We start from the raw sequence: 27,138 nt of genomic DNA, 5'->3' as shown, positions 1-27,138 counted from the left end.
GTAAGTCAGATCCATTATATTCATGCGACTAGAAGTCTATCTTACTGTGTCGGGACAAACATGAAACTTAACATAATACATATTTGATTTAATGTGACATGTTTGTGGAGAAGTAGAAGATTTATCCAAGTAGGTGGTTTTTCCTTAGTCTCTCACCTCTGCCTCTCCTGGGGCTGTTGGCTGGAGGGTGTCCTGCGGTGTCGAGGCTCTTCTTCTCCCTCCCAGGCCCCCTCCTCTGTAATGGGCTGGTTTCCTGAGAGACACAGCCCATTTCCTCTGGGACTGAAGGGCACAAGCAGGTTAAATTAGGACCCATGTGTCTCTGTCAGGGCAGTGGTCAGCTGTGGCTGGATGTGTGTTCAGGATCACTTGGAGATACTGCTGACCCACACTCACTTCAGCTCTGCCCCGAGGCAACCTCTTCACTCAGGTTTGTTCCAAATGAGATTCTATGGCCTCTGACTCCGGAGCATCAGATTGTTGTATGTTGTCTCATCCGATCTGTGTGGGTTTGGTTGTTATATAATATAATGAATTTGATGTGTTTTGTTACATTATGTTTAACTGATATTTTTCAAATTAACATTATAATTTAGTGCAGTTTTTGAATGTCGGATCAGTCTTGTTTTTCAAAAACAATATTGGATAGCAAAATTCATGTCACGTGACCTCTTTTCCAACTCAACTTTATCACACTCTACAGGAGAGTCATTTTTCTGGAGGTGTCTCCACTGACTTGTGTGTTGTTCCCCGCTGCCTTTTTCTTATTGGTTCTTCACCTGGATTTCTGGATTTAATTGGATTTCTGGTTTCCACTGTGCAGAATCATAAACAACACTATAGAACCTCGTTATGAGCATCCTCTTCATGCTCCAAGCAGAGTGCTTTTACATGTCTGGAATGGATATGCAATGTTTCCTCTTACTAAAACATGTGCAACTCCAATTGTTGATCCAGTTCAGGTTGATTTGCATTTGTCCAAATGATATATTCATTGTATTTCCTGATGTATTTTAGCCCAGAAAAAACCCGACAACAGTTTACAGCATTAGCATCGATCCTCTGTTGTTAAATGGGCAGATTTTGTTTTGTTTCACAAGTCGGCAAAACTGTGACTGAAGGGCTGTCGAGTCAAAATGCCCACGATCAGCCTGTTGAGTGAAAATAGTTACACTTGCTCTCGTTCTCTTTCACAATTAGTTTTTTCTTACAGCAGTTTTGCCAAATGGCAGCGGTGTTTATTTGGTCCTCTTAGTTTTGCTGCAATGCAGAAAGGCTGATGTATGTTTTTCATTGTTGCCAGTGGCTTCACACTGCAGACTGTCTCTTGCCAGTTTTACTGTGGCGACAAACTGTCTCCAACTTCCGTCCCTGCACGGGAGGATCACTGGCTGCTTAAAGAGTGTAGTTCCGCTCCTTCACTCAGGGTTAATTTAATCTGAATGGCATTTTGCGATGCATGAAAACAATCAGCTGCCTGAGGAAAGTAAGCCCTGAAAACCCTGGTGAACAAAGGAAATGTTCTTTGTTGCCATGCAGCTGGAGAGAGATTGTAAAGGGACGAATTCAAGGGAAATGCACCACTTATCCTGCTTTGCTGAAGAAGAAGCCCGAGGAAACAAACGTACACACCTCCTCCTTCTCCTCCTCCTCCTCCTCCTCCTCCTCCTCCTCCTCCTCCTCCTCCTCCTCCTCTTCCTCCTCCTCTTCCTCCTCCTCCTCCTCCTATTCCTCCTCCCACACAGATCTGTCCTCCCTTAGGCCGAGTACTTTTCCAAAAACTATGCCAGAGTGAGCACACCAATGCCCAAATGAACCAATGGATCCAATTTTGTATTCATGTCTGTCCATGTCAATTATTCAGTGTATATCTCCCTCCTGCGTTTACTTCTTCTCCTTCAGCTAATATGAGGATATGGATATACCATTCTTTTGTGCTGTAGATGCAACAAATGCATTTTATTGAAAGTTTTGCCTTTTTCGTCATTTGTTCCAATTTCTTCTGCATGTGTGACTGTGACAAGTGCACACGAGGGGACTCTCCATGCATGAGTGGTCCATGGACATAACTCATGCATGCAAGTTTGATATTTTCTTGTGCTGCCGACTGCTACAACCACTACGATCGGGGCTTTCATGCTGCTGCGCACGTGACAGAAGCTGGATCCTGTCAGTGGGAACAAGTGACTGTGTGCTTGTTTGTTTAACACAGCAGATATGGGCCAAGCTGAGCACGCACACACACACACACACACACACACACACACACACACAGTCACAGTTGCCTGATCATCAATTCGCTCTTCAGTGTATTTCCTGCTTCCGACAGCCACTGTGATTGAAACATCACAAGTGTAATTTGTTTTTTTTGGGTCGTAAGGCGGCTCGGTTACTGTCACAGCAGTGTGCATGCGGCCCGGACAGGAAGCTTTGTTATTGTGCATCGAATTACACATCACGGGAGGACTGTTGAATGCGTTGAATGCCACCATGTTACAAATGGGTGTATTCTGCATGTGTGTTTGTGCTCGGAGCGTGTCTGCCGAGTGCAAAGCTGAGAGCACGGCAGGGTGTTCGGTGGGTCACCAGCATCAGTCCATGTAGAAGTAGCCTGCTGGGCAGCCAGTGTAGAAAGCTGACGAACAGAAAGTGGCAGGGGCGCAGCGTGCCCTCTGGTGTCTCAGGATTGGGGCGGAGGGGGGCTGGAAATAAAACACGAGACCACATGAGTTGTCTGGCTGTTCAACATCCATGTGCCGAGCCACATCTAGAGCCTGAGTGTGTGCAGCGGATGAAAAAGCCTGGCGTGTGAACTGGAAACTGTGCAATACAAAATACCTAAAAAACTCCATTCCCTCTGTTTTTTATGATCCAACAACTTTTCCTCTAGCGCCACCATGAAGCTGACGGGTTGTGGGTCAGAGTCCAATTTCTAAAAATGTAATTTGTGGGTGGCATGAGGAGAAGATAATGAAGATGAAATATGTTCTCTCTGCAGTGCCTCCTTTTGCCATTGTCCATCATACAATATAATGTACTAGAGTTTGAAATTGGTGCCTGTTCAATATAAACCCTTGTTCCATGAAATTCAAGATGACTAATGACAAAACCTAAAAAAAAAAGAAGAATACAAATCCATCTCATGGTTTTCCTAAAATCACAGAGGCTAATCAGTTTAAGTGTGTTCCGTCAGTCGGAACTATAAAGTGACAGAGATGACACTGATTCAGCTGATCTGTTGTTGTTTCTGGTCCTTCTCTCTGTTTCTTAGTTACATTTCTTGATGTTATGAATGAGGTTGGAGGAAATGTCAACAAGAATCTATATTTACCTCTGCCAGGGAGGTCGTGATTTTAATTAGTTAATTATACAAAAACTACTGTGGATCACCACTCAACTTGGTGAAAGGATGCATGAGGTAGGGAAGAACAAACTTTTGTGCGGATCCAGCAATTTCATATTACTTTCTTTTTGGACACTTTCACCAAAATCCCATAATTCATGGATCTTGATGAAAAAAAAAGGCTTATTTAGGGGAGTGTGTGAAATTTGGTGCGGCTTTTATGAATTTAATGGAACTGTTGGACCTTGGCGTAGGAATGAACTCTACTGAGTTCTATTGTAGTATGACAAAAAGGCCTCACTATAGGGTCGCAACAATTTTTCTTTAGTTACAACAATTGTTCTCTTGCAAATCTGCCATTAATCAAAAGAGACACAGTAATATCCCCTTGAGAAATGCTTGATTTGGTTAATTTCTTCGCTCCGGGAGTTGAAAGCAGCTGTCCTGTGTCTTTGATAAGTAACAAGGTCAAAGATACCATCTGGTCTCTGTACTTAAGAGGAAGAGGCTCAGCGATAGGAGCAGGAGTCTGGATGATGCTGTCTGTACATCTGTCTGTACATTACAGGGTTGGACTTCAGGAAAACTTTGGAGTCCAGAAAGGACAAGATTCTAAAAGTTTAACTCAATGATGATGGGTTGTGATGAAGGTATTAGCAATTTATTTTGAAATCTCTTCACATCCCCGAGTGAAGGGCCTGGCTTGAAATGAATGAATGACTACTCTATTAAGAGTGTAGTGGCTCCAGTGGAGAGAAAGAGGGAGGGAGAGTGAGAAAGAGAGAGATAGAGAGAGAGAGAGAGAGAGAGAGAGAGAGAGAGAGAGAGAGAGAGAGAGAGAGAGAGAGAGAGAGCGTGCTCCTGTGTGCTCACTGACTGGAGTTGAGTAGTCACCCTAGCAACTGCTGCTCAGTAGCAGTCGGCGGCTGACTGTCTCTCTGCTGCTCTGACACAGTGTGCTGTGCTCGCTCAGTGACTGTGGTGACAGGGCTGCTGGACCATGTGTGACCACGCTGCATATGACCCACGACCAGTGTGACACTCTGAGACTCTCAGAAGTGGATTTACATGCTCGGAGTGTTTGTTAATGCCTGGATGAAGAGGGTGTGGAGGAGCTTCCAGTCGTAAACAACAACAATAGGCTGCATGTGGACGCTGCTCTGTGGGTAATCTTTCTCAAACTTTTTGAACAGAGCAATGCTTTTTATTCATGAGGAGTACTGTGTAAGATTTTGGGGCAAGTACAAATTTGCAGGATTACAGTTCCTGCTGAATTTGTCTTGATTATGTTGCAAAACTTCCTGAAAAGTCGGAATTTGCATTAAAATTTGCTAAATGTATTGCATTTCTACTTACAATTAAAAAATGTTGAATTTATGCTGGAACTGTTCCTGTTTTGAGGAAATCAAATATTTATGAAGTACAGTGACACTCTAGGGACAGTCCTCCCCCCACTTGCTTCAAGAAGTGTTTCTGCAAGAGTTCAGAATATTCACTGGATGCCTGGAGAACAGTTTGCACTAATGTAATCACAGGGTGAATTATTTAAAATACAAGAGTGCATTCATGCACGTTGATGCTCACAATGCCATAATGTGCTCAGGCATGTACGAGCGAGGAGGAGCATGACCTGAAAATGTACCGACGTGATTTAGTTAATATCTTCACCGATCTGACGTTATGACGGAGATAAGACTTGACTTATCTGTGGACTCATAGACATAATCACTCGAAGCATAGCAGCAATCTGGATCACACAGAGATAGGACTGTATGCTCAACAGTTTGTCACTTAAGGTTTACAGTGTTTGTGATGTTTTTATTCACAGGATGCGTGAGTTAACATGACACAGTGATGCTAAAGGACATGTGAGAGCTCTGCTGCTGCCCTGAACAGTGAAGATAGTGTGTGAGAGCAAATAAACACAACCGAACTTCACTGGGGTGAAACAGAATGGGCTCATAAATTATTGCAGGCATTTCCATATGTTCTCTTTATGTTTGTATTATTATTTCATGTAAAAAGCTGTGTGGTGAATGAATTGCAGAATCCAATCAGAGATATCTGTGTACTCTACATACACCTGTCAATTTGTCAAGTAAATCAAAAATTATTTGTGAACATCTTTTGGTTTAGAAAATGTAAAACATTTCATTTTCCAAACCGAAATATTGTCATTCGTGGATCTTGTTACCTGTAATTACTAAGTCACATATGTTAAGTATTAATATTTCAACATTCAGACAACTAGTCAAGTTCTTATAGTTTTCAAGTATTAATATTTTTTACTTTTTTTTTGTGGAATCATGAGTGACCGTTCATTGATATAAAGTCAAAGACACAAGAAAGGAAAGAATCAAACGTGACTTTTTGGGCGGCTGTGGATCAGGAGGTCGAGCGGGTCGTCCCCTGACCAACAGTTTGATTAATGGTAATGGTTTTGGTTTTGTATTTATATAACGCTTTTCTAGTCTTGATGACCACTCAAAGCGTACAGTTTTACATTCACCCATTCACACACACATTCATACAGTGCATCTATTCGCAGCACTTTTGATATTCTATGGGGGGGGGCATTCAGGGTTCAGCATCTTGCCCAAAGACACTTCGGCATGCAGATGGGTCAGACTGGGGATCGAACTGCCGACCTTCAGGTTGGAGGTCGACCACTCTACCCCTCAGCCACAGCCGCCCTAATATCAATAGAGAAATGAACATAGCTGCATTGAATGGATGTGTGTGTGAATGGGTGAATGGCAAAACTGTACTTTGTCATTATTCAACATAATCTTTCAAATCAAAAAATGTCTCTTGGCTTGTCAACACCTTTTCTGCAGTTAAAGAAAAGCCCCTTGTTAAAGATGTGTATCTGCCGTCTGCTAGATGATGGTTCTGAAGTCAGGTCGATATTTGTCAAGGGCCCTTTAAGCTCCTTATAGATATAATAGATGTTGTAATTTCACTTCATCGGTCTAATTGCCGAAGTGTTTGAATCAGCTGCTCAGAGTAAATCAATTTAAAGCCTCAGATCATAATCTTGCAATGTGATGAATCAGTTCATAATAACAGCACAATAGATTCAGGTGACTACATCGACATGATCACTCTCTTGGTCACAGATCGTGACGGATTATTTGACTCAGTAGAGCAGCCCTCAAGGCCCATCTCATCCATGCTTTACACACGTATGTGTTCAGAAACCTAAGCACCACTAATACAACTGTGGATTTTATGCACAGAGATATGTGTGAGTCCCAGTGGAGCTTGTTTCTGACTCTTGTGCGTCCATTTGTCAGGAAATGCTGATCTGCTGCAGCAACTTAGTGAATCCTAAAATCCCCTAGAAAGTGATTTACTGCTCTGCTGTCCCTCCACAACAGGAGATAATGGATGATAAGGAAACCTCTGCCACTGTTATGGCTATAAATGATGGACTGTAGGGAAGTAGCTGCACAAATCTCTCCCAGCGGATGTTTTACTGTGACATAAAGCGTTGTTGTGCATATTTGAATTTGCATTTCTGGGTGACAAAGCAAGCGCGTTTGACTTTAGACGTCTCTCTCAACAAGGCTTATAAACCTAATCAGGATGTCAACAGGGCTTTTACGTATTCATTATAAGATTTCATCATTTTCCAGTACACTCGCAGTATTTATCTCTCTAGCTGTTGTGTGAACAGATTTAATGCTCTAATAATCATGTGGAGGGGAAATGATAAACACCAATGTGTGATTCATTCAAAGGAATACTTTCACAGTTTGGGAAATCGGCTTATTTGACTGATGCAACAATAATGTGTGAGAGTGGGAACAATCTTTTCATCTAACTGTGTGCAAGTTTCAGCCAGAAAGCATAAGTACCAAAATATTGTACTATCCATTTATCTATAAAGCAATATTCTTCTGGGTTTCAGGTATCTAACAACTCCCACTACAATTAAGAGGAAGTAACAACAAAGACGAATCCTAAGTGGTAGCTTTAAATCTCACTAACACATAGTAGTAATCTAAACCTGAGGACTCTGGGAGTTCACCTTTCGATACATCACAAAATTGCGGTGACTCAAGTTTTATTGTGCATTTTGCAGGGATGATACTAAAAATTAGATAAAAAATAATATTGATGTTTAGCTGCAAAACAAGAAATGCAAAGTATTTCACAGAGCACAATTAAAAAAGGAGAATATTTACAAAGAAAAGCTGCATCAATATCAAAACTGTCAATCTTTAAAACAACAAATAGTGTAAATAACAACAAAGGAAGGTGGTATCACAGTCGAACAGTATTAATCTGATATGATGCAGGATGCTAATAAATTTTTCCAATTAACTTTCAAAGGGAAGAATTCGGCTCCAGTCAACAAATTTAAACCGAAATACTCAAATCTCCCCAGATGTACGATTACAATCTGTAAAGTTTAGAAATATTTGCTTAGAAATAACATAAACAATTTAATGATTCATCAATTACCTATTGATTTTCTGTCTGACCAATCATTTAATTGACTAATGGTTTTCGACAAAGAGACGATATATCTAAAATAATAAGAAAAAAATACTCTGATACAAGCGGAGGGTAAACCGAAGTGACAGTGATGGGGGGGGGGGGGGGGGGGCTGTGAAACAGTCGCTTATAAAAACAGGTGTATTATGTGTTTTAAGAGTCAGAGACATTATTACTGACAAAACAGAGACTGAGTGCTTCTAACACACCTGACAATGGTTCTAATCCTCCTCTAAAACAGCAGCAGCAGCGTCTGCAGTGGACTCAGCTCCTCAGGGAGAACAGCTTTATCAGTTCAGATGGGATGAGTTCATTTGTTTCTGTGCGGCTCAGTTTAAGTGCTCCTCCCTAATCCTAAATCCTTCAATTGTTGACAAAGATTAGCTTAGTGAAGTGACTCTCAAAGCTTCACTGCATTGACTAACTTTGAAGGATTAATTAATCTGATAATTACGTTCATAATCTGAGTATGGGGTTGACTACAGTTGTTTTGAAACCTCACTGAAACATTTCCAGCCTCGTCTTGATTGAGGGGTAAAAGCTGTGCTCCCCAGAAGAGTCTCTAAAGTGATTAACTGACCTCAGAGGGGGGAATTGAATTTAAAACCCTGGCCTCTGAGAACACATTACCATCCAGGAGCAAACGGCAGGAGAGTTCTAGCTTTCACTCAGTCTCCTCTGACCAGGAGATAGGAGGCCACAGAGACCTGGTCGGTCACTAAGTGGTCCTCTATCTGCTTCTTATTGACCGAAGAACACAGCCTCTGTGGCACATAATCAGTTTTCAGTCGTCTTTGACTTTTTAAATTATGATTCATGAATGATTCGGTTATTTGTGAAAATAACGGAAAAAACCTCTGGATCAGTTTGTGTCTCCAAAATATCTTCTTTGAGTCATGCCCCACCCTTAAAAAAAATCTGTTATATAGTGGTAAAATAGTTTTCAAGTAATCCTGCTAAAAACAAACAAACCATTAAACAGCTGGAGAGGTGATGACAAGATAAAATGAAAAATCAAACGCTGACTTAATGCTGCATACTTTCCATCCAGCCATTCATTATTTATACCGCTTATCGGATGAGGGTGATAGGGGGAGCTGGAGCCAATCCCAGAAAACAGGTTACACACTGGACAGGTCACCTGTGTATCACAGGGCCAACCGAGGCAGACAGCCATTCACACTCAGCTTCACACCTACAGACGAGTCTCCGATTAACCCGACAACAATCAGCATGTCTTTGTTCAGAAAACCCACTCAGACACGGGGAGAACACAATAAGCGTACACAGAAAAGCTGGGATTCAAACTTGTAATGCGACACTGCCAACCCCTACACCCCTGTGCCACTCTCGATCAAAAATATGCCTGGTTGAGTTAAATAGAATAATCAGACATAAAAGAGAGAAAAACATCCCTGCATTTTCTTTAAAAAAAATCCTGTGATGTCTTAAATATCATACTATCACACAAAAACAATGTTGTTACATTTTAGCATAAGAGAACAGTGTTTTAATAAAAACGATTTTTCAGTGGTTTTTCTTTTAAAGGGTTTTGTATTCACCACTAGACTCCCTTAATAACACCATATATCTTTATGGCTCATTGGCTATGGCTGGATTTACCTCTCAGTGCAGCAGGGTCATGAACAACAACATGACATTTATACGGGAGACTGGGTGCGGTATGATGTTCATTGCGTAACATCTTCGATGCTGCGGGGCACAGTGATGGTATAAGACAAATACAGTTGTACTGTCATGCTCTGTTTGCTCTATGGTTCTCTGCAGCATGTAAAACATAAGTGAGTACGCACATATCCAAAAGATCTAATCTGCACCTCAGGGACATTTTCAATTAACTGGGAAGTAGAATCAAGCGATATTGTATTTAATGCAGAACCAATGCAGAACATTTTGTTCTCAATAACTAAGCTTGTCACAATAAATCATAATAACCCAGAGTCTGGATAAGTCTCTGTGATAATTTCTCACTGAACCCGACTCACATTTGCGTGTTGGAACTGATGAGGACGAAATATCAACCATCACCCCAAACTCCCATCGACTTCTCTTCTCATCCTCTCATCCTGGAGGCAAATGATGACAGAAGGGTTGTCATTTTTTTCTTCTTCTTCTTGGAAGAGACTGCGAGAAATAACATGCAACAAAGACCCCCAGCTGCACGTGAACCGTGGACATTTTAGCTCAATGTTATGTCTTTGCATCTGTTAAACGTGAAAGACACATTTACATTTATGCAAATTGTTTTGTTCTTTGTCTGTCCCATTTGCTAACATGGAGAGGGCAGCATTTATGACCTATACCGCAGCCAGCCACCAGTGGGTAATGGAGATACTTTGGCTTCACTTTCAGGGATCCATAATGTCGTACATCTTTACATACAGTCAATGGTTTAGGTCGCTTATAAACTGTGTGGTTTCTAGTGTCCCATCAGCCTCAGCTTTGGAGCTTAACATGCTTAACCACATGCACTAGATCTGCTGTGCCTAGTTACATCTGTGGACTCTTCAGTAGATACTCACCAAATCTGATATCGTTCTTGTATTTTTTTTTTTTTTTTACAGAAATATCATCAGTGCTTGGCTGGACTCATCGCTCCACCCTACGGTGTGATGGAGAGTGGTTGTAGTGCGATCAGTAAGTATAGCCCTGAGTGGTTTCTGTTTGCTTGACATTTATTCCTAACTGACACAGTTGTCATCAGTTGTATTATATTTAACACAAGACAGATTGTAGAATACTCAACAAATATTGTCCCAATATTCAATTAAATTTGATTGTAACATGATCTTTAAGATATGCATGTAACTGTAACATGCTTCATATAGACACCTGCTTGTTCAGGTAGTCTCAGAAGGCAAAGCATTGACTCTACTCTTGGCTGCAGTATACAAAAAAAGAGTTTTTTAAAGTTGAGAAAATATTTTTAAAATGTTCTTTCATGACAGATCAGGGTACAGAAAGGTAGTGTAAGGTTTCTATGCACTTATTCTTGTGTGTAAGACTTTATGAAGATGAAAACAAGCGTTTTCAGTGGATGACTTCATTCTGACTGTCTAACTCAATTACTGTCCGACCTTCCTTTATTTTTTTATCGTGTCACATTGTGATAAAGGCTGATGCTTTTATTTTATTTCTGTTGCAATTCAACTCGATACTGACTCTTCTTTGCTCAAACAGAGCACTTAACGTGCTTCAAAGTCATGTACCATAAAAATGATGAGCAGCAGAGAGCAGTGAGGGGAGTCTGATGGTTTTACTGGCAGTGTTTAATGAGTGCAGTTATAGGGAAGGATCATAAACTATGGACAAATATAATATGTTCCAAACAACGATAGCTTTTTAAATAAGTCAGATTCGAATTCCTTCTCATCATAAACAAATCATTTAATTAGCGTTTATAGAAGCTTTCAAAAGTGGATTTGTCTGCATCAGTATTCATCACTGCTTTAAGCACTGGAGCGATACCGTGACCACAGAGCAACCTACAGTGCAGGGGACGTACAGTATGAACTCTATGCATGAATTCACCTCGACAGAGATCAAGCAGCTGGAGGCCGATGCACTTCCCTGTACAGTGCATCCACAGAAGCTGAGTCAAACGGATAACTCACAGAAACACAAGGCTCTTACGGCACCGCTGTGTTAACAGGTGGATGCTTTTAAAGTCAGCATTGTTTCGCTCACTGTGCTCAGGTGCAGTCAGCACGACTGCACCTGAGCACAAAGCATGAACACAATTGTTGGACAAGTCAAGTGTCCAACTGCATCACTCCTCTTTCAGTTTGAAATGTTCAGAGTGAAAGAACTTCTCTTCCCCAGGACATATAAAAACTTTTCATTTTGTGAGTCTAATGTTGGGTTCTGCTCTCACATGCATTAAACATGCTGCATCTCAACTGATGTGATTGAAATGATGTGACACTTCCATGAACGGCATAATGTCACATGCATCAGCATGACAGCTTCACAAATGTAATGATGGACAGCTGTGTTAACTTCTCAGTGCAGCGTCAAAACAAGCACACATTCAACACGGATCTGCAGCAAATGAAAACATATAAACACATATGTTCAAACTGTGAATAATATGAATTATAAAATAGGAAATAATATGAACTGTGATAAATATGGAGCGACCGCTATGTTCACACCAGCACAGATCTTTTATTTTACAGCTTTTCTAAGAACATTTTCCCAGAAGTCACATGTGGTGTAAATACAAACACATTTTATGCAACGTGATGGTGAAATATAGAACCACAGCTTTGTCCACAGAGCTGAACTGATACAGATACTTTGTTTCTGGACGTGTAGCCTCAAGTCTACACATCCAGTCGTGTACCACTTTCTCCACTGATTCTGTGTCTGTTCTGTGGTATCAGCAGTCGGAGAGGCACTGCTAAGAATAGCTAGTTTTTTTCCCCTCTCCCTGCAGATACAGTTGTGACTGAGCAACCTTGACTGAATATACTATGCCATTTGTCCTGGAGGGAGGGGATCAGCACAGTGCAGCAGGCTTAGGGCTCTGAATACTGAGAAATCCCCACACCCCTCTGACAATCGCTCTGCTCCTCTGTCACATAATGTATAAACACTAACAAAACTGTTTCCTCTACTGGTGGGTAATATTGAATCAACCCCATAGTAAGCAGTATAGTCTAATATAAATTTTAGCATGGGACCCTGCAGGGGATCTGTTAAACACTTTAAAAGGGTTCAACAGAGGAGTATTGAGCAAAAATGGGACAAGCTCAAGCTCTTAACTCACTTTTCATTGAGCCTTGTGTTCTTCCTCTATTTACTTTACAGTGTATTGTAATATATGCTCTGTTCTTCTCATACAGGGATGCCGGACAAAGAGAACATCAGCAACAACTCATTTGTTCCAGTATCCAAACACCAGAACAAGGTAATTTCGTTGACACTGTGCAAACTAACACATATGAATTATTTAGTATAACACTAACTGTAATGGGGCATGGAATGAAAGACAGAGCTGTTGTTGCGGGCCTTGCTCCCGTCTTGCAGAGTGTCAGTGAGAATGTTGGCAGCCTCAGCTACGGCTAATATTTTGGGTTGGAAATCAGCGAGGAATGGGAAGTTTGTTTAAAGCCTAAATATAAATAAGTTGACTGGAGCTCTTGTCTCCATCCTGTACAGTTCCTGTCCCACCTTTCTCCTGTTGTCGTTTCCTGGCCACTGGGACGATAACGTGGCACCGCACTAGATATATGGTGCCCTGTGCTTTGTAGCTAAGGAACAACACAGCGAGAAGATTTTGCAGTTATATAAAAAGTGGATTCCATAACATATTTTTCTCTTATGTAACAAACAAAACACTGCTTTAATGTACAGTATATAAATAATAAGTACGAAAGCTGAGTGGACTAATTCTCTTGTTAATAAAAAATGAGCTTTAAAGCCATCACATAAATGCATGAGTTAACGCTGCTCTCTGGAGCATGGACGATGCACTTTAAATGTCACAACCCCGCAGCCCAGCCCCACCAATGGTCCCAGTGGAGAAAGAGAAACACTTACAACACAATATCTATGTCCCATTTGAGCAATTGAAGGCATCCCAGTGGGAACACACTATTATTTTAACTCAGAAGCAATATAGAAAGCCATATGTTCAATTAAATTTGACAGCTAACAAACACATAATGTCGACTGTGAGTCATACTGGAGCGGTGGAAGAGGCGTCCAGCGGTCTGCCGCGAGAGGAAAATCACCCGTTATTTAACTAGACTGGTTTGACTTGTTGTTGCTGTTGTTGTCCTGTTAGTGCCAATTACTGGACAACAAACATTGTTTTCCGCGACAACAAACCTTTAATTTCTCCCCGTTTTTCTGCAACGTTTAATTTTCTGCCATCGGAGAAGCCTCACCTCCCCTCTCATCCACGATGTCTTTTCTTTTCAGTTCCACTTATTTTTTTGTTTCATTTTATTTTGCAGAAGTCATTCATTGAAAGCGCAGCCAAACCCAATCCTAAATGCATTTCTCAGGTAGTAAACTCACCTTCTGTAATCTGGGGCTCAGCTATCACCTGTTACTCAGTTGGACTCTATTGTGCTGTGATTTGACTTGTTTCTTTGATTTTTAATTTGATTACCTTTAGGTTCCCTCAGAGAAGATCTTGCGGGCTGGGAAGATTCTCCGTAACGTCATCCTCTCCAGGGCGCCGCACATGATTAGAGACAGGAAGTACCACCTGAAAACATATAGGTTAGTTGACATTTTTTTTACATTTTATCAAGGAATAGTTAGTAAGCTTGCATTGGCCAGAAAACAAATAAAGATACTAACACGATAAATTCAGTAAAAGGGAAAAACCCAAAGGTGATCATTTATTGTAACCCTCACATCAACTGCATGTGTCAGATCTGTATTTACAGCTTGTTGTGCTGCCCCCAAGTGGCAAAAGATCAATTAACATGTCAAGGATCTATGTGGGTGCAAACTGTAGACTGTATGTAAAGGTGGACATGACTGCTGCCCAATAGTGAAGCCAAAGCAACTTGATCGCCCTCTAGTGGCTGGCTGCAGTTTCCATTATAAACTCCACCTCCTCCTTGCTAGCATATGGGACATTGACCAAACTAAAGATTACACGTCAATTACGTTTTCTCAAAGATGATTTCTGTCATTTTCGTTAGTTCTTATCACACTGACATTTGTTCAAAAGGGTGAAGCGTCATGATTGACAGTTGACTCGCAATTGGTCCTGTGTGTGTATTGGTTGGACCTCGATGCCGTGGCTCCATCCAACGATCGTTACTGTGCCGACTCCAGATACACAATATAGCGCTTGAATCTTGGATATTTTGGCTTCATATCTGGATAGTGGGAGGAAGTGGAGACATGACGTCCATCTTTATCTACAGTCTTTGGTGGAAAATGACAAACTTATATGCCTTTGTTGCTTTCTATGGGTTCTGTGGAAAATGTGAAAGGTGTGTAACTTCTTTCATAAGCAGGCTTATGTCGGTTACTTGAGAATATGTCACATTGTAATTTCTTGTCATTTATTGGGATCAAGACTAAACACATTTTAATACAACAGATGGACAAAGCTACTCAATCATAGATAATTAACTAATATTACACAATAGGCAGGTTACACAATTTCTCGGCCTTATGTCAAATCTAATATTGACTTGTGTCTTTGCCAGGCAGTGCTGTGTGGGGACAGAGTTGGTCGACTGGCAAATGCAGCAGAGCTCGTGCGTCCACTCTCGTGTCCAGGCTGTGGGCATGTGGCAGGTGCTGCTGGAGGAAGGTGTTCTCAACCATGGTGAGTCTCTGCGTGACGCCTATGTCTGCACACATGTGAGTGAGCAACAGAGATTTTAAATGTAGGCACCGCGCTGTCTGTGTTGTGTTGTGTTGACGCAGTGGACCAGGAGCTGATCTTCCAGGACAAGTACCTCTTCTACCGCTTCTTGGACGATGAACAGGAGGACGCCCCCCTGCCCAGCGAGGAGGAGATGCAGGAGAGCCATGAGGAGCTGCAGGACACCCTGCTCCTCCTCTCGCAGATCGGACCTGACGCCCACATGAGGATGATTCTGAGGAAACAGTACGGCTTTAAATATCTGGAGTGATATTTAATGAAGTGCAACAGCGGGGCGCCGTTATAATTTCCTTTACGTGATTCCTGTTTTACAGTCCATCTGAAAGAACAGCAGATGATTTGGAGATCATTTACGAGGAGCTGCTCCATATCAAGGCCTTGTCTCATCTAACCACCACTGTGAGTAGAAATTCTCCATCAGTGAGTTTGTCAGTTTCAATTGTTTCTCTCTCCTGTGGAGATAAAAAAACACGCTCAGAAATTTACAAAATCAGAGCAGGGACAGTGAGAGAAAGACGCATAGATGCTTGTGGCTTTAAGCTAAGCCAAACATCAGTATATGTATTATGAAAATTGTTCCTTGTTCAAGCACATTGTGTATTTGAAAAAGATGAGACAATTCTGAACAGATTTGACTATTTATTGTTAAAATTGATAGTAAATGACCAGTTTATGTATAAAAATCAGATTTCTGCTGGGGCCAGTTCCCCCCTGGCCCCACCCACAGATCCTCCCCTGACTATATGATGCTTGGATACATGTTCTACAGGTAATATTGATAGTTTCTGCTGCCATTGAGATTCATGGACATTGTAAAACACGTAATGTGAGAACATCTGTAAAGTGCATATTCCTTTTATGGATAATAACCATACAGTCTATGATAATAACTCAACTTCATGTTTTACACCAGTGAGGGAATTAGACTTGCAGGAAAGTACAGTCATATTTTTGGCTGCTCCCCGTGGAACCGCTAAGTAGAAGGAAAGTGTTTTAAAATTGATCTCCCTCATTATAACTCTGCACAGGTGAAAAGAGAGCTGGCAGGAGTACTGATCTTCGAGCCTCATGCGAAATCAGGAACAGTGTGTGAGTGTTTTGATAAAACTGACGTGACTGATGTCTTCATAACTGCATTACATAAATACAACAAATGTTGCCCAGATTAGACACTGTCAGTCCTTCTCTCTGATATGATTTGTTCTCTCTCCCAGTGTTCAATCAAGGGGAGGAGGGCACGTCATGGTACATTATTCTGAAGGGCTCAGTCAATGTCGTCATATATGGAAAAGTAAGTATTTTCTTCAAATCGGATAAATATGTGAAAAGCGTGAAGATGCTGATGTGTGATCCGTGGGGTGCTGATCTCCTCAGGGTGTCGTGTGTACGCTTCATGAGGGGGACGACTTTGGGAAGCTGGCTCTAGTCAACGACTCCCCCCGGGCTGCGTCCATTGTCCTGCGAGAGGACAACTGTCACTTCCTGAGAGTAGACAAGGAGGACTTCAACAGGATTTTGAGGGTGAGTTTCTGTGTCTACTGATGTTATGACCGCAACTGTATAAAAAACAAAACACTAATGCCCCCTGTTGGCGAAGACTCAGCAGAGCAGCTATAAGTGCATCCTCAGAGAGAGAGAGAGAGAGCACACCAGCCCTCTCCATCCATTAGCTCATGGCGTTAAATGTGGATTATGATGACTCATGTAACTCCAAGATAGAGATAACAAACAGATTTGGGGTTTAATCCGCTGTAGGGGCTAAACTTGTTATGCATCAAACTTCCTTCCGGGACCTCATAAATGCTGAGCTTGAGATGGAGCAGCTTTGTTTCTTACAGTTTAACAAAGTGAAGGACAGAGTCATCATATCCTGTATGATGCTCCAGCAGGTCAGGTTGTAAAGAATCCGTACACTGAAAAAAGAAATTATTATAAATTGAATAAAATAATCAAATCAAATAATCATTATTTTGAAGGATTTGTAGATGTTGTGTTTGATATGATGACATCACTTCTTTGAATCACCATTTTTCAAAACCCACAGTGTAACTTTAAAGTGATAAACTGATGATTCCTAAACGTTGTGATCTATATTCCAACTATTAATTAGAGCTAAATAAAATGAAGACTCGTACTAAAATAATCAAAACCTTCATTGTACATTGTAAACATTCAACATGTCATCAAATCTTAGCCTGACATTGTTTCCATAGTGGTTTCTATGGAAACATTAGTTTATTGTGGGAAGACTAACTTACTAGAACAAATATTTTTTTTTTATAATTTAAGTTCTTTCATCCCTTTATTACAAAATGTCACGTTTCTTATGAGGTCCCAAGAAGCATATCTTACTAGAAACCATACATCCAACAATTGTTTTTTTTTAACTAAACAGACTTGAATTGCAGTTGTTTCCTTATTATATGTGTTTCTCAGTCTGTATCAGGACTCAAAACCATGCAGTCCATTACAGTGTGAGGAGCTTTGTGTAAACCTGAGGTCAGTGTGGTTGTGTGTTGACTCTTCACTGGATAAACCATCTCCTCCACTCTGCTCTGTGGCCGGGACCTGGTGTTAATGACACTGTCTCTGCAGCAGGGACCATTACGCCTGCAAGTACCAGGCGATTGTGGGATGGTGGAAACACTGTGCCCAGTTTATGATGCTTCATTTTCACTCAGCTGTGGAGGAGATCAGGCAGAACTGACAAAATAGCCTCAGTGTATTTTACATAATCATGGGTCTTTACATTAAAATGCTTAATGTATTTAATTTATTGTGTGTGAAGGACGTGGAGGCCAACACGGTGCGTCTGAAGGAGCACGGTCAGGATGTTCTGGTGTTGGAGAAGAGTCTGAGCAGCAGTCGAAGCTCCGTCCATGGAGCCTCGTCCTCCCATTACAAGTAAATGTACCCTCCACACATTACTGAAGAAACAGCGCCCTCTGCAGCCACACATGGTGACTCATTCTGTTGGGATAAACGGGTTTTCATGTAAAGAACAAACAAAGCCTATTTGACTGATCTACAGTTCAGCTTACTCTTGAACTTTCTCACTATTAAAGCTATGACCATCAGTCAGTTCTACACTTCTCACAGGAGATTGTACCCATTCACCGAAGTTATAAATAGCAAGAATAGACGTGTGGGAAAGAAACAGGAAACATTTTCCTGATTCCAAGTCAGTGAACCATCAAACTTTTGAAGCTGCTATTTAAGGTTTAAAAAAAAGTTGCATACTTCAACAACTTCAACAACTGTCCTGAATCAGAAAACAGGTAAACTGTAGGTGATATTTTTAAAGTATTCTATATTTTTCTCATTGCCAACATCAAAAGACCAAAGTCAACAATACATTAGGCTCTCCTCCAGTACTTTCTACAGCTCGTCTGTGACTAAATCCTATTTTTTCCTACTGAAGACTTGAATCCTAATAATTTGGTCACAAAGGGTCTAGGACAGATCTCGACTGGTCATTAATGGTGACCGGGGGGGGGGGGGGGCCTTTAACATCCAGAACCCTACAAGTTAATATTAGGAGTTTCCTTTTACAGCTAGCTCTGTAGTTAATAGCAAACTTTACTCAGATTAGAAAATGCATTTCTAGATGGTTGGTTTTAGTCTTCTCGTTAGATTTATGGACAATGAAAAAAAATATATCACCCAACCTTGAAGATGCAGTAATTTCCTAGAGAATACACAGTGTTTTCGCCCAACAAGTGTTTTCTGGACAGAGACGTCTGTCACTGCACCCTAGTCGCAGTCATATAACAAGACACATTAATGGTAATGATGAACTAGAGCTCTTACGGGTAAGAAAGGGACCTGGTAAGTCACGACTGACTCATTCGGGGTCGCCCTCTAATCAGCGGCTCTCCTCACACATGAGAGTCCACGCTCTCCCCTGTGAGTGGGGGGGGAGGGGGGAGACACAGAGTTGCTTGTGTGTCTGCCATCATGTAATATTGTCGCTCGATTGTTTTCATTCTCGAAGCGAAGATCCCCATGTATATTTTTTTCTTTTCTTTTGGGGCTTCACTGATGGTACTTAGCCCAGACTCCTTTTAATCTGTGGCCGAGGAACTCAGTGATTGTAAATAGGATTGTTATCAAATGAAGCAATCACACACACACGCAAGTTCAAGCATAACACAAATCGGATCGAGGGCCGCCGTTGTGTCATTAAGCCTCGAGTGCCAGTGTTTCTTGATTAGTGAAGGGTGGGCTCTTCTCTGTCCAGATACAGGGTGATGTCGGGGACACCGGAGAAGATTTTGGAGCACCTCCTTGAAATGATGCGATTGGATTCCCAGTTCACGGAGTCAGGTAAAACAGCTCAGCATGAAACATTCACCGTGGCAGATTAGAGCCCTTTAAAAATAATCTGTCACAATGATGGTCATTTGCTATGAGGGGTTGTCTTCCATGCAGCATGTTCATTCTCTGCTCTGTCCTCCGCCCACTCTGCACTGACCCGCTTGTTCTCATCTATAATTAGCCACACATCACAGAGCTGATCTAATTACTCTCGCTTGTGTGGATACATATGGTTTTCATCTGCCTGTCAGAGGTGACAGGGACTGTTTGATCTGCTCTTACATCGCAGGTGTTTGACGTGAGCTCCTTTGTTTTTTCTGTCACAGATTCGGCCCTGGACGACTTTGCGCTCATGCACTGCGTCTTCATTCCAAACAGCCAACTGTGTCCCGTGTTGATGGCCCAATATCCTTTGCTACATAAATGTCCTTTTCTGGTGCTGATTAAAATAAACGTGCTGCTCTGCTGTATAGTTACATGGTTTTGATCTTTGACTGCGGTGCACCTACCATGCCCAGGCCCTGCAGGGCTCTGAGCAGGAGAAGCTGGATTACACACTGAACAACAAGCGCAGGGTGATTCGCCTGGTGATGCAGTGGGCGGCTGTACATGGAAGTCAGCTGCCGGAGGAGGACCTGTCAGTGGCCTTCCTACAGGTCGGCCACTAGATATGAATGCTGATTTAACCACTGAACACAACACAAATCAATGGAAATACACTTTGAGTATCAATGTAAAGTAAACAAATGCTTCTTTGAAATTAAAATTGTGTTTTAGACAACAGGACGTACAATAACAAAAGTTGGAACTTAGAACATAGTGATTCTGTGATTTCGCTGCAGAAAGTGTAATGGGATATTACTCGTGTAAGATACTATACTATTAAAAAAAGAGCTATACTTTAAAATAGTGTCAAATAAAAACAAAAATATATATATATATATGATGAGCTCCAGGTGTCACTTGTAGAGATATGCTTCCTATTGCTTTGGTTTAAAAACATAGAATAGGAGTTTCTATTATTAAATGTTAAGAACATCATGTGATGTATGCACAGTTGTTACCGTTGTTAATCAAATCTATACTTTCTATAAAGTGCTCTTTCATGTTTGTTTTGCAGGAGTTCTTGGTCGCTGTGTCTGAGGATGTCAAAGTGATTCCAGCCCTCAGAGATCAGCTCACACAGCTGGAGAGAACAGTAAAGCACAAGTAAGTTAGTGTCTCAGTGGGAAAGACTCTGGTGAAATAAAGCTCTGTCATTCAAAAGTGCTTATATTCATAATATAGACAAGTCGCTTTAACGGTTTGACTTTGGCTCTTTTCCATGTTGTAGCACTGAAGCCAGAGTCTCACAGAAAAAGGTAAAACTGACTCTTTCTTTTTCAAATTAAAGGTCGAAGTTGTTATATTGTGACTCCTTGTCGACCTTAACGTGTTGAATTTTGTCACAGCACAAAGTCCTCCTGCGACACTTCGGCATGGGCAATGAGAAGCTTCAGAAGCGTCAGCCCATTAAGAGTCATGATGAAAGTGAGTAAAGAATGCGTCTCCACACACAGACTGTTCAGGCCTTTTTCTGTTATGTAACATTGTCTTTACCTCAGCTGGTCTTCATCAGACAATTTTGATGGAGTGTGGGGGGGGGGGGGGGGGGGGGAGATGGACGAAGATGGACGTTTTCAGCTCAAAGTGAACCTCAACCTCGACTTCACTCTGATTGAATCTTTGCTTTTCCATTGGTCCTTCTAATCAACTCTTAATGAATAAATCTGATACTTGAAACCTAGTTGATTAATCTATTTAAAAATTGGACCTTGAAACGACTGCCACATTGTGGTACAAAGTTAATGGTTTTGGCAGAAAGGATTTACTTGTTATATGTGGATTTTCTTGATGAATTTTACCAGCTTTTACCAACTTTACCAGCTTTTATGGAGATTTCTGTTTGCATAACCTGAGCTAAAGACAGTTTTTGTTGTAGGAAGTGATTTCTAATCTCTTTTCTATATTATACCTTTACAGAAGCAAAGGTTATTGTTTGATTTAGAGAACTATATCAAGGATTTGACAAGAAAAGTCAAGATTAGAGAAAATTCTGAAAGATTATCACATTTCATTTCATATTTCAAATCATCCTTTGATGCCTCAGATTTATTTTGTGATTGCCAGGTTGCCAAAAAGTACTTATTTTACTGCTTCTAAATTGCTCTGATCATTTCTCCAGTTTTATTCAAAGTCTACTGCTGCGATCATACCTACATCACAATCCGGGTCCCTGTCGCCACCTCGGTCAGGGAGGTCATCGGTGCTGTGGCCGACAAGCTGGGGTCAGCGGAGGACCTGCTCCTGGTCAACCTCAGTTCGGCAGGAGGTGAGAGCAGCGGCAGCTACGTGTTAACCAAGTCCACACAATGGGCGAGCCGCAGCGAGCATGGTGTGATAATACTAATTTATCCCCCGGCTGACTTAGTGAGAAACGAGGTGCGTTTCGCAGCGAATTTGCTGACTGGGACGGGAGCGGCCAAAAAAAAACGCCCTTTAAAGCAGCTCGAGAGAAAAAAAACTACCTGAGCTCAGTTTTCTCTTGACATTTAGCACGAGGCTGTTGGAGCTGGCTGCTCCCCATGTCAGTCATGTTCCTTTGTCTCTGCCAGGGATGTCGAATGCAGCTCCTACTTGTCCACACTTGACTTGTGCTCTCTGCAATTCGAAACAAAAACACAGCAGGGGCAAGGAAATGACATGCTTTAAATATCTTTCACATAAGCAAACATCTCCATAGAAGAGTTCTTAAAGGCCCGATGGTGCAATGTTATAATTGCTGCCATGAAACTGTGAAACTGAGGCTTTGAACCACTTTGTGCCAGAAAAAAACAAAAATCAAGGAGAAGTCTGGCACCACGAAAGTCAGTCGTCTTCACTTGGAACCATGAATGTTTGAACAAAATATCATGGTGATCCATGAAATAGTTGCTGAGATCATAGGTGCTGCTCCCCTGGGTGCTCTGAACAGTTGGTGATATACAGCAAAATAACCAATCACACACGCGCAGTCACAACAGTTGATCCAATATAGCAACAACTGGGATGTTTGTACGGTGGCCCTGAAAGCTCAACGAACGGCAACTTAAGAAAACACATGGAAGTTGACAAAACACCTGCAAAAAGAGAAAAGCGCTGCAAATACCGGAACGAGCTGCAAATAGAGAAACGCGCAGCAAATACCGGAACGCGTTGCAAAAAGCCAAACGCGCAGCAAGAAGCCAAACGCGCAGCAAGAAGCCAAACGCGCAGCAAGAAGAGGCCACAACACAACGGAAGTGTTTCCAGGGGACAGCTAAAAGTGATGGACACTGCTGCCACAAAAACGTCCAATACACCATAGAAATTCAGTTCCACACAGGGTTCGGCCACCCGCGGCTCTTCGGCCCCTCTGCAGTGGCTGTACAGTACAATGTTGTGCATATGTTTCGCGAACGCTGAACTTACGAATCAGTTTTCATATTATTAACGTGAACGTCACGTACATCACCGTATCAGGCCATCATGAAATACCAGGAACGGGCGAGTGTGTGTGTGTGTGTGTGTGTGTGTGTGTGTGTGTGTGTGTGTGTGTGTGTGTGTGTGTGTGTGTAGCGAGTGCTCCGGTCCCGGGCATAGACTGTATATAGGTCCCGGGTCCCGGGGCTCCGACCCCGCCCACTCGCTCTTTTGATAGTAAAGGTTTTGTACCCCTGCACACCATGGACAATATACTGTATTGCCTCACAAACAGGGGCTTGCTTGTAAGCGCTGTTTATTCAGTTTAACAGGAGAAGACGACATGTCTCTAGATCGGATCATCTTCCGTGATCAGATGGGTCTCTCCGAGTGAGTGGGCGGGGTCGGAGCGCCGGGGGACACACGTACACACACACACACACACACACACACACACACACACACACTCGCCCGCTCCTGGTATTTCATGATGGCCTGATACGGTGATGATTTAAAAAATGTACGTGACGTTCACTCACGTTCAAGTTCATCGTTACGTTCACGTTAATAATATGAAAACTGATTCGTTAAGTTCAGCGTTCGCTAAACATATGCACAACATTGTACTGTACAGCCACTGCAGAGGGGCCGAAGAGCCGCGGGTGGCCGAACCCTGTGTGGAACCGAATTTCTATGGTGTATTGGACGTTTTTGTGGCAGCAGTGTCCATCACTTTTAGCTGTCCCCTGGAAACACTTCCGTTGTGTTGTGGCCTCTTCTTGCTGCGCGTTTGGCTTCTTGCTGCGCGTTTGGCTTCTTGCTGCGCGTTTGGCTTCTTGCTGCGCGTTTGGCTTTTTGCAACGCGTTCCGGTATTTGCAGCGCTTTTCTCTTTTTGCAGGTGTTTTGTCAACTTGCATGTGTTTTCTTAAGTTGCCGTTCGTTGAGCTTTCAGGGCCACCATATGTTTGACATCATTGTAAATTTAGCCTGGACTGTATGCTGGTAAACATGGGGGCTTGTTCCTAAGAGCACCCATAGAATGGGGCCTATGGTGAAAATATTTTATTCTGGGCAAAAGTGTTTGACTGACCATCCCACAGCCGTGATTCAGAGAATTCTCAGTTTGTCACTTTAATATTTCGTGGCTGTTATTCTCTTTTGTTTTCTTGGAATTTAATGCTATAATGACAGTTTGAATGTGTTCTTAACCTTTGTGTCTCATGTTTTCATTTGACAGAGAAAGTGATCTTCAAGCCCAACGATGTGTCAGTCTTCTCCACTCTCAGCGTAAATGGACGTCTGTTTGCCTGCAGACGGGACCAATTGGATTCTTTAGTGAGTTAACGCTCTTTTTTAGAACATAGTCATGTAATAATTCTTGAATTGAATTGTAATTTTTATTCTTGTGAGCAGCCAAAGTTGTCCTGTGTCATTTAAAAATAGTAAATTACATGATAATCAATTATAAGATGGTGTTTCCCCCTTTTTTTTCAGACTCCTTTACCTGAGCAGGACGGCCCATCGACAGGCTCACAGTCCGGCTTTGAGTTGATGAGCTCTAAGGATGTGGCTTATCATCTGACCTCTTATGACTGGGAGCTCTTCCACTGTGTGCATGAGGTATAACGGAGAGACCATGTACCTGTGGCACAACTGATTCATTGTATGATGTCTACAACGAGGTTCACAGCATTGTCGACCTGTTTTATTTAGTTAATCTGCTTTTTTATTTATCCGAAGAATAACAGGAGAATAATTGTGTGTATCTCACAGCTCGAGCTCCTCTTCCACACCTTCGGGAGGCATAATGTGAAGAAAACCACTGTGAACCTGGATCTGTTCCTGAGGAGGTTTAATGAGATTCAATTCTGGGTGATCTCAGAGATGTGTCTGTGTTCTCAGCTCAGTAAGCGCGTTCAGCTTCTCAAGAAGTTCATCAAGATCGCTGCACAGTGAGTTTACCTTGTGTCCCTGCTTAATATTTAACTAAATTCATTGATGTTGAATGCAGTTTATGCTTATTTGCTTCCTAATCTTATCTTTCCATGTTTCCTGTCAAAGCTGTAAGGAGTACAGGAACCTGAACGCCTTCTTTGCCGTCATTATGGGCCTGAGTAACCCTGCAGTGAGCCGGCTCAGTCAGACCTGGGAGGTGGGTGTTCAGATGTGTGTTTGTGTCTCTTCAAAATGACTAAAATCTTAACATCTGCTGTCGTATGTGTTCACAGAAACTTCCCAACAAATTCAAGAAGTTTTATTGTGAATTTGAAAACTTGATGGTAAGCGAAAAATAACATATTAAAACCATTTTCTTTTACCTGAAGTTGTGTTGATCTTCTTGTTTTTGTCGGAGCAAACACTCAATAAAAAAATCATGAGGATTACGTCTGTAATAGATCTGTTTATCGCAGCGACGGCAGATCTCACAACAGTGTGACTGTTTCCACAGGACCCGTCCAGGAACCACCGGGCATACCGACTGACAGTCGCCAAGCTGGAGCCTCCCATCATTCCCTTCATGCCACTGCTGATCAAAGGTTAGAGCCGTTTATTATATGACTTGTTTATTGTAACATCAGTTTGACCAGTGCATCACAATTGTTTTTGCTGTGTTTATGCTACATTGACAGTTTTATCCAGTAGGTGATTTGTTACGTTGTAATGCGTGTGGGCAAAATAATTTAACAATACATGGGACATTTTTGATCAAACTTGGTGTGAATATTTCCTGGGTGTGTTTCTCAGTATGATTAACTTCTAGAGCTGATAAGTAAAGGGTTGGGATGTGGAGCACAACCAATCCTGCATTAGAGAAGTGCTTGTTGCATAAAATTCACATATTTTAAGCTATGAACCAAGTTTATGCTGAATCCTGCCTGGAAGAAAATAAAGTCTTTATGAATGGCTGAATTGACGGAGGATAGTTTTATTTTTTTCATCTTTGCTCTTACTGCTTTTATTATCTTTTCCAGACATGACCTTTACTCACGAGGGCAACAGGACATTTATTGACAATCTGGTCAATTTTGAAAAAATGGTGAGACTCGGGAGGTGTAGCATATTGATATAACGGTGCAAGTGTTTATCATGTAATTTATCAGTTAATTCCTGGTATGTGATTGTTTCTCTTTGTCGTTCAGCGAATGATTGCTAACACGATCAAGATAGTGAGGCACTGTAGGAGCCAGCCATTCAGTAAGTGGAAATATTTGATAAGAAATCATTTTATAGAGACTTCAAATATCTCTGTTGATTTGCAGAGAATAACGTTTATTGTCGTTATGTTTTTTTCCGTCACTACCTGCATTTTCAATTTAATCAGGCCCAGATTCACCTTTGGCCAGCAAGACCCACCCCGAGGTTCGGACTTACGTTCGTCAGCTCAACGTGATCGACAACCAGCGGACGCTAACTCAGCTCTCTCATGAACTTGAGCCTCGCCGGTCTTGAAACCACTCAGGGACAGAGATGTTCCACTCTCATGCCGCTTCCTTTCATGCCACCATGGGATGAACTTACTCCAGTACAGGCAATCACCTGGAGGACTTTATGTCATATCCCATCATGAGATATCGTTTCAGACGCAGTTGCCTGACTCGCTCAGCCTTTTATCACAGTAATTTGTAATATTCTAACAACAGTGACTGTTGTCGCTAAAGTACCTCTCATATCACTGTGCTGCAGATACCACCATTATTTCCGACTCACACAAGAGGGACAGTCGGAACAAACACTTTGGTGGATCTCATTCATCAGAATACTCTGTAAAATGTCAACATACAGTATGTGATGCTGTTATTTCATAACTTTTGTATCAAACCATATTTATGTTGTAAATTGTGTATAAATATTTATTTTGACATCAGCATGCGGTGGTCATGATTTTTATCGATGTGAGCACATTTCTCGTGTCTGAATGTCTAAAAAAAACTTGTGTGTTCTGCAAATATTAAATATTTTAGATGTATTTGTTTGTTGTATTGTTGTTCCTGATTTGAATTCAAACATCATATATTAAATCAGTTTAGAGCTTGTTATACAATAAACATGGTATCAAGAACCAGCGTATTGAAATAAACAGTTACTGAGGCAGATTTACTTTAGTTTAAA

At 41.6% G+C, this 27,138-nt stretch overlaps 1 protein-coding gene across 3 annotated transcripts; it reads left to right on the top strand.

Moving 5' to 3' along the window:
• Positions 1 to 288: 288 nt before the first annotated feature.
• Positions 289 to 26,995, top strand: rapgef4a (Rap guanine nucleotide exchange factor 4a). Of its 3 annotated transcripts, XM_053440452.1 has the most exons (28): positions 289 to 430; positions 10,432 to 10,504; positions 12,715 to 12,779; positions 13,831 to 13,881; positions 13,995 to 14,101; positions 15,049 to 15,170; positions 15,272 to 15,455; positions 15,545 to 15,629; positions 16,259 to 16,319; positions 16,445 to 16,521; positions 16,605 to 16,751; positions 18,019 to 18,134; positions 19,471 to 19,556; positions 19,874 to 19,952; positions 20,053 to 20,203; positions 20,668 to 20,756; positions 20,881 to 20,908; positions 20,999 to 21,077; positions 21,772 to 21,918; positions 24,266 to 24,363; positions 24,523 to 24,648; positions 24,802 to 24,980; positions 25,090 to 25,180; positions 25,257 to 25,307; positions 25,478 to 25,565; positions 26,001 to 26,065; positions 26,169 to 26,223; positions 26,351 to 26,995. In XM_053440452.1, the coding sequence occupies exons 2-28, from the start codon at positions 10,480 to 10,482 to the stop codon at positions 26,476 to 26,478; spliced, it is 2,580 nt and encodes an 859-aa protein (XP_053296427.1). In that variant the 5' UTR covers positions 289 to 430; positions 10,432 to 10,479; the 3' UTR covers positions 26,479 to 26,995. The 3 variants fall into 3 exon arrangements, with proteins under 3 accessions (XP_053296427.1, XP_053296429.1, XP_053296430.1); XM_053440454.1 differs by lacking the exon at positions 13,831 to 13,881; XM_053440455.1 differs by lacking the exons at positions 289 to 430; positions 10,432 to 10,504; positions 12,715 to 12,779; positions 13,831 to 13,881 and having other exon boundaries at positions 14,026 to 14,101; positions 15,053 to 15,170.
• The last annotated feature ends 143 nt before the right edge of the window (positions 26,996 to 27,138 follow it).

The sequence above is a fragment of the Pleuronectes platessa genome, chromosome 14 (assembly GCF_947347685.1).
Source record: "Pleuronectes platessa chromosome 14, fPlePla1.1, whole genome shotgun sequence".
Classification (NCBI taxonomy): Eukaryota; Metazoa; Chordata; class Actinopteri; order Pleuronectiformes; family Pleuronectidae; genus Pleuronectes; species Pleuronectes platessa.
Note: the sequence above shows the minus strand (reverse complement) of the source record. Positions and strands in the feature narration are given on the sequence as shown.

Coding starts and splice junctions, on each gene's coding strand:
- rapgef4a (XM_053440452.1), top strand. CDS start 10,480: ATGGAGAGTGGTTGTAGTGCGATCA. Junction 19,953..20,052: donor TGTCCCGTGTTGATGGCCCA/ATATCCTTTGCT, acceptor ACTGCGGTGCAC/CTACCATGCCCAGGCCCTGC. Junction 24,649..24,801: donor TCTTCCACTGTGTGCATGAG/GTATAACGGAGA, acceptor TGTATCTCACAG/CTCGAGCTCCTCTTCCACAC.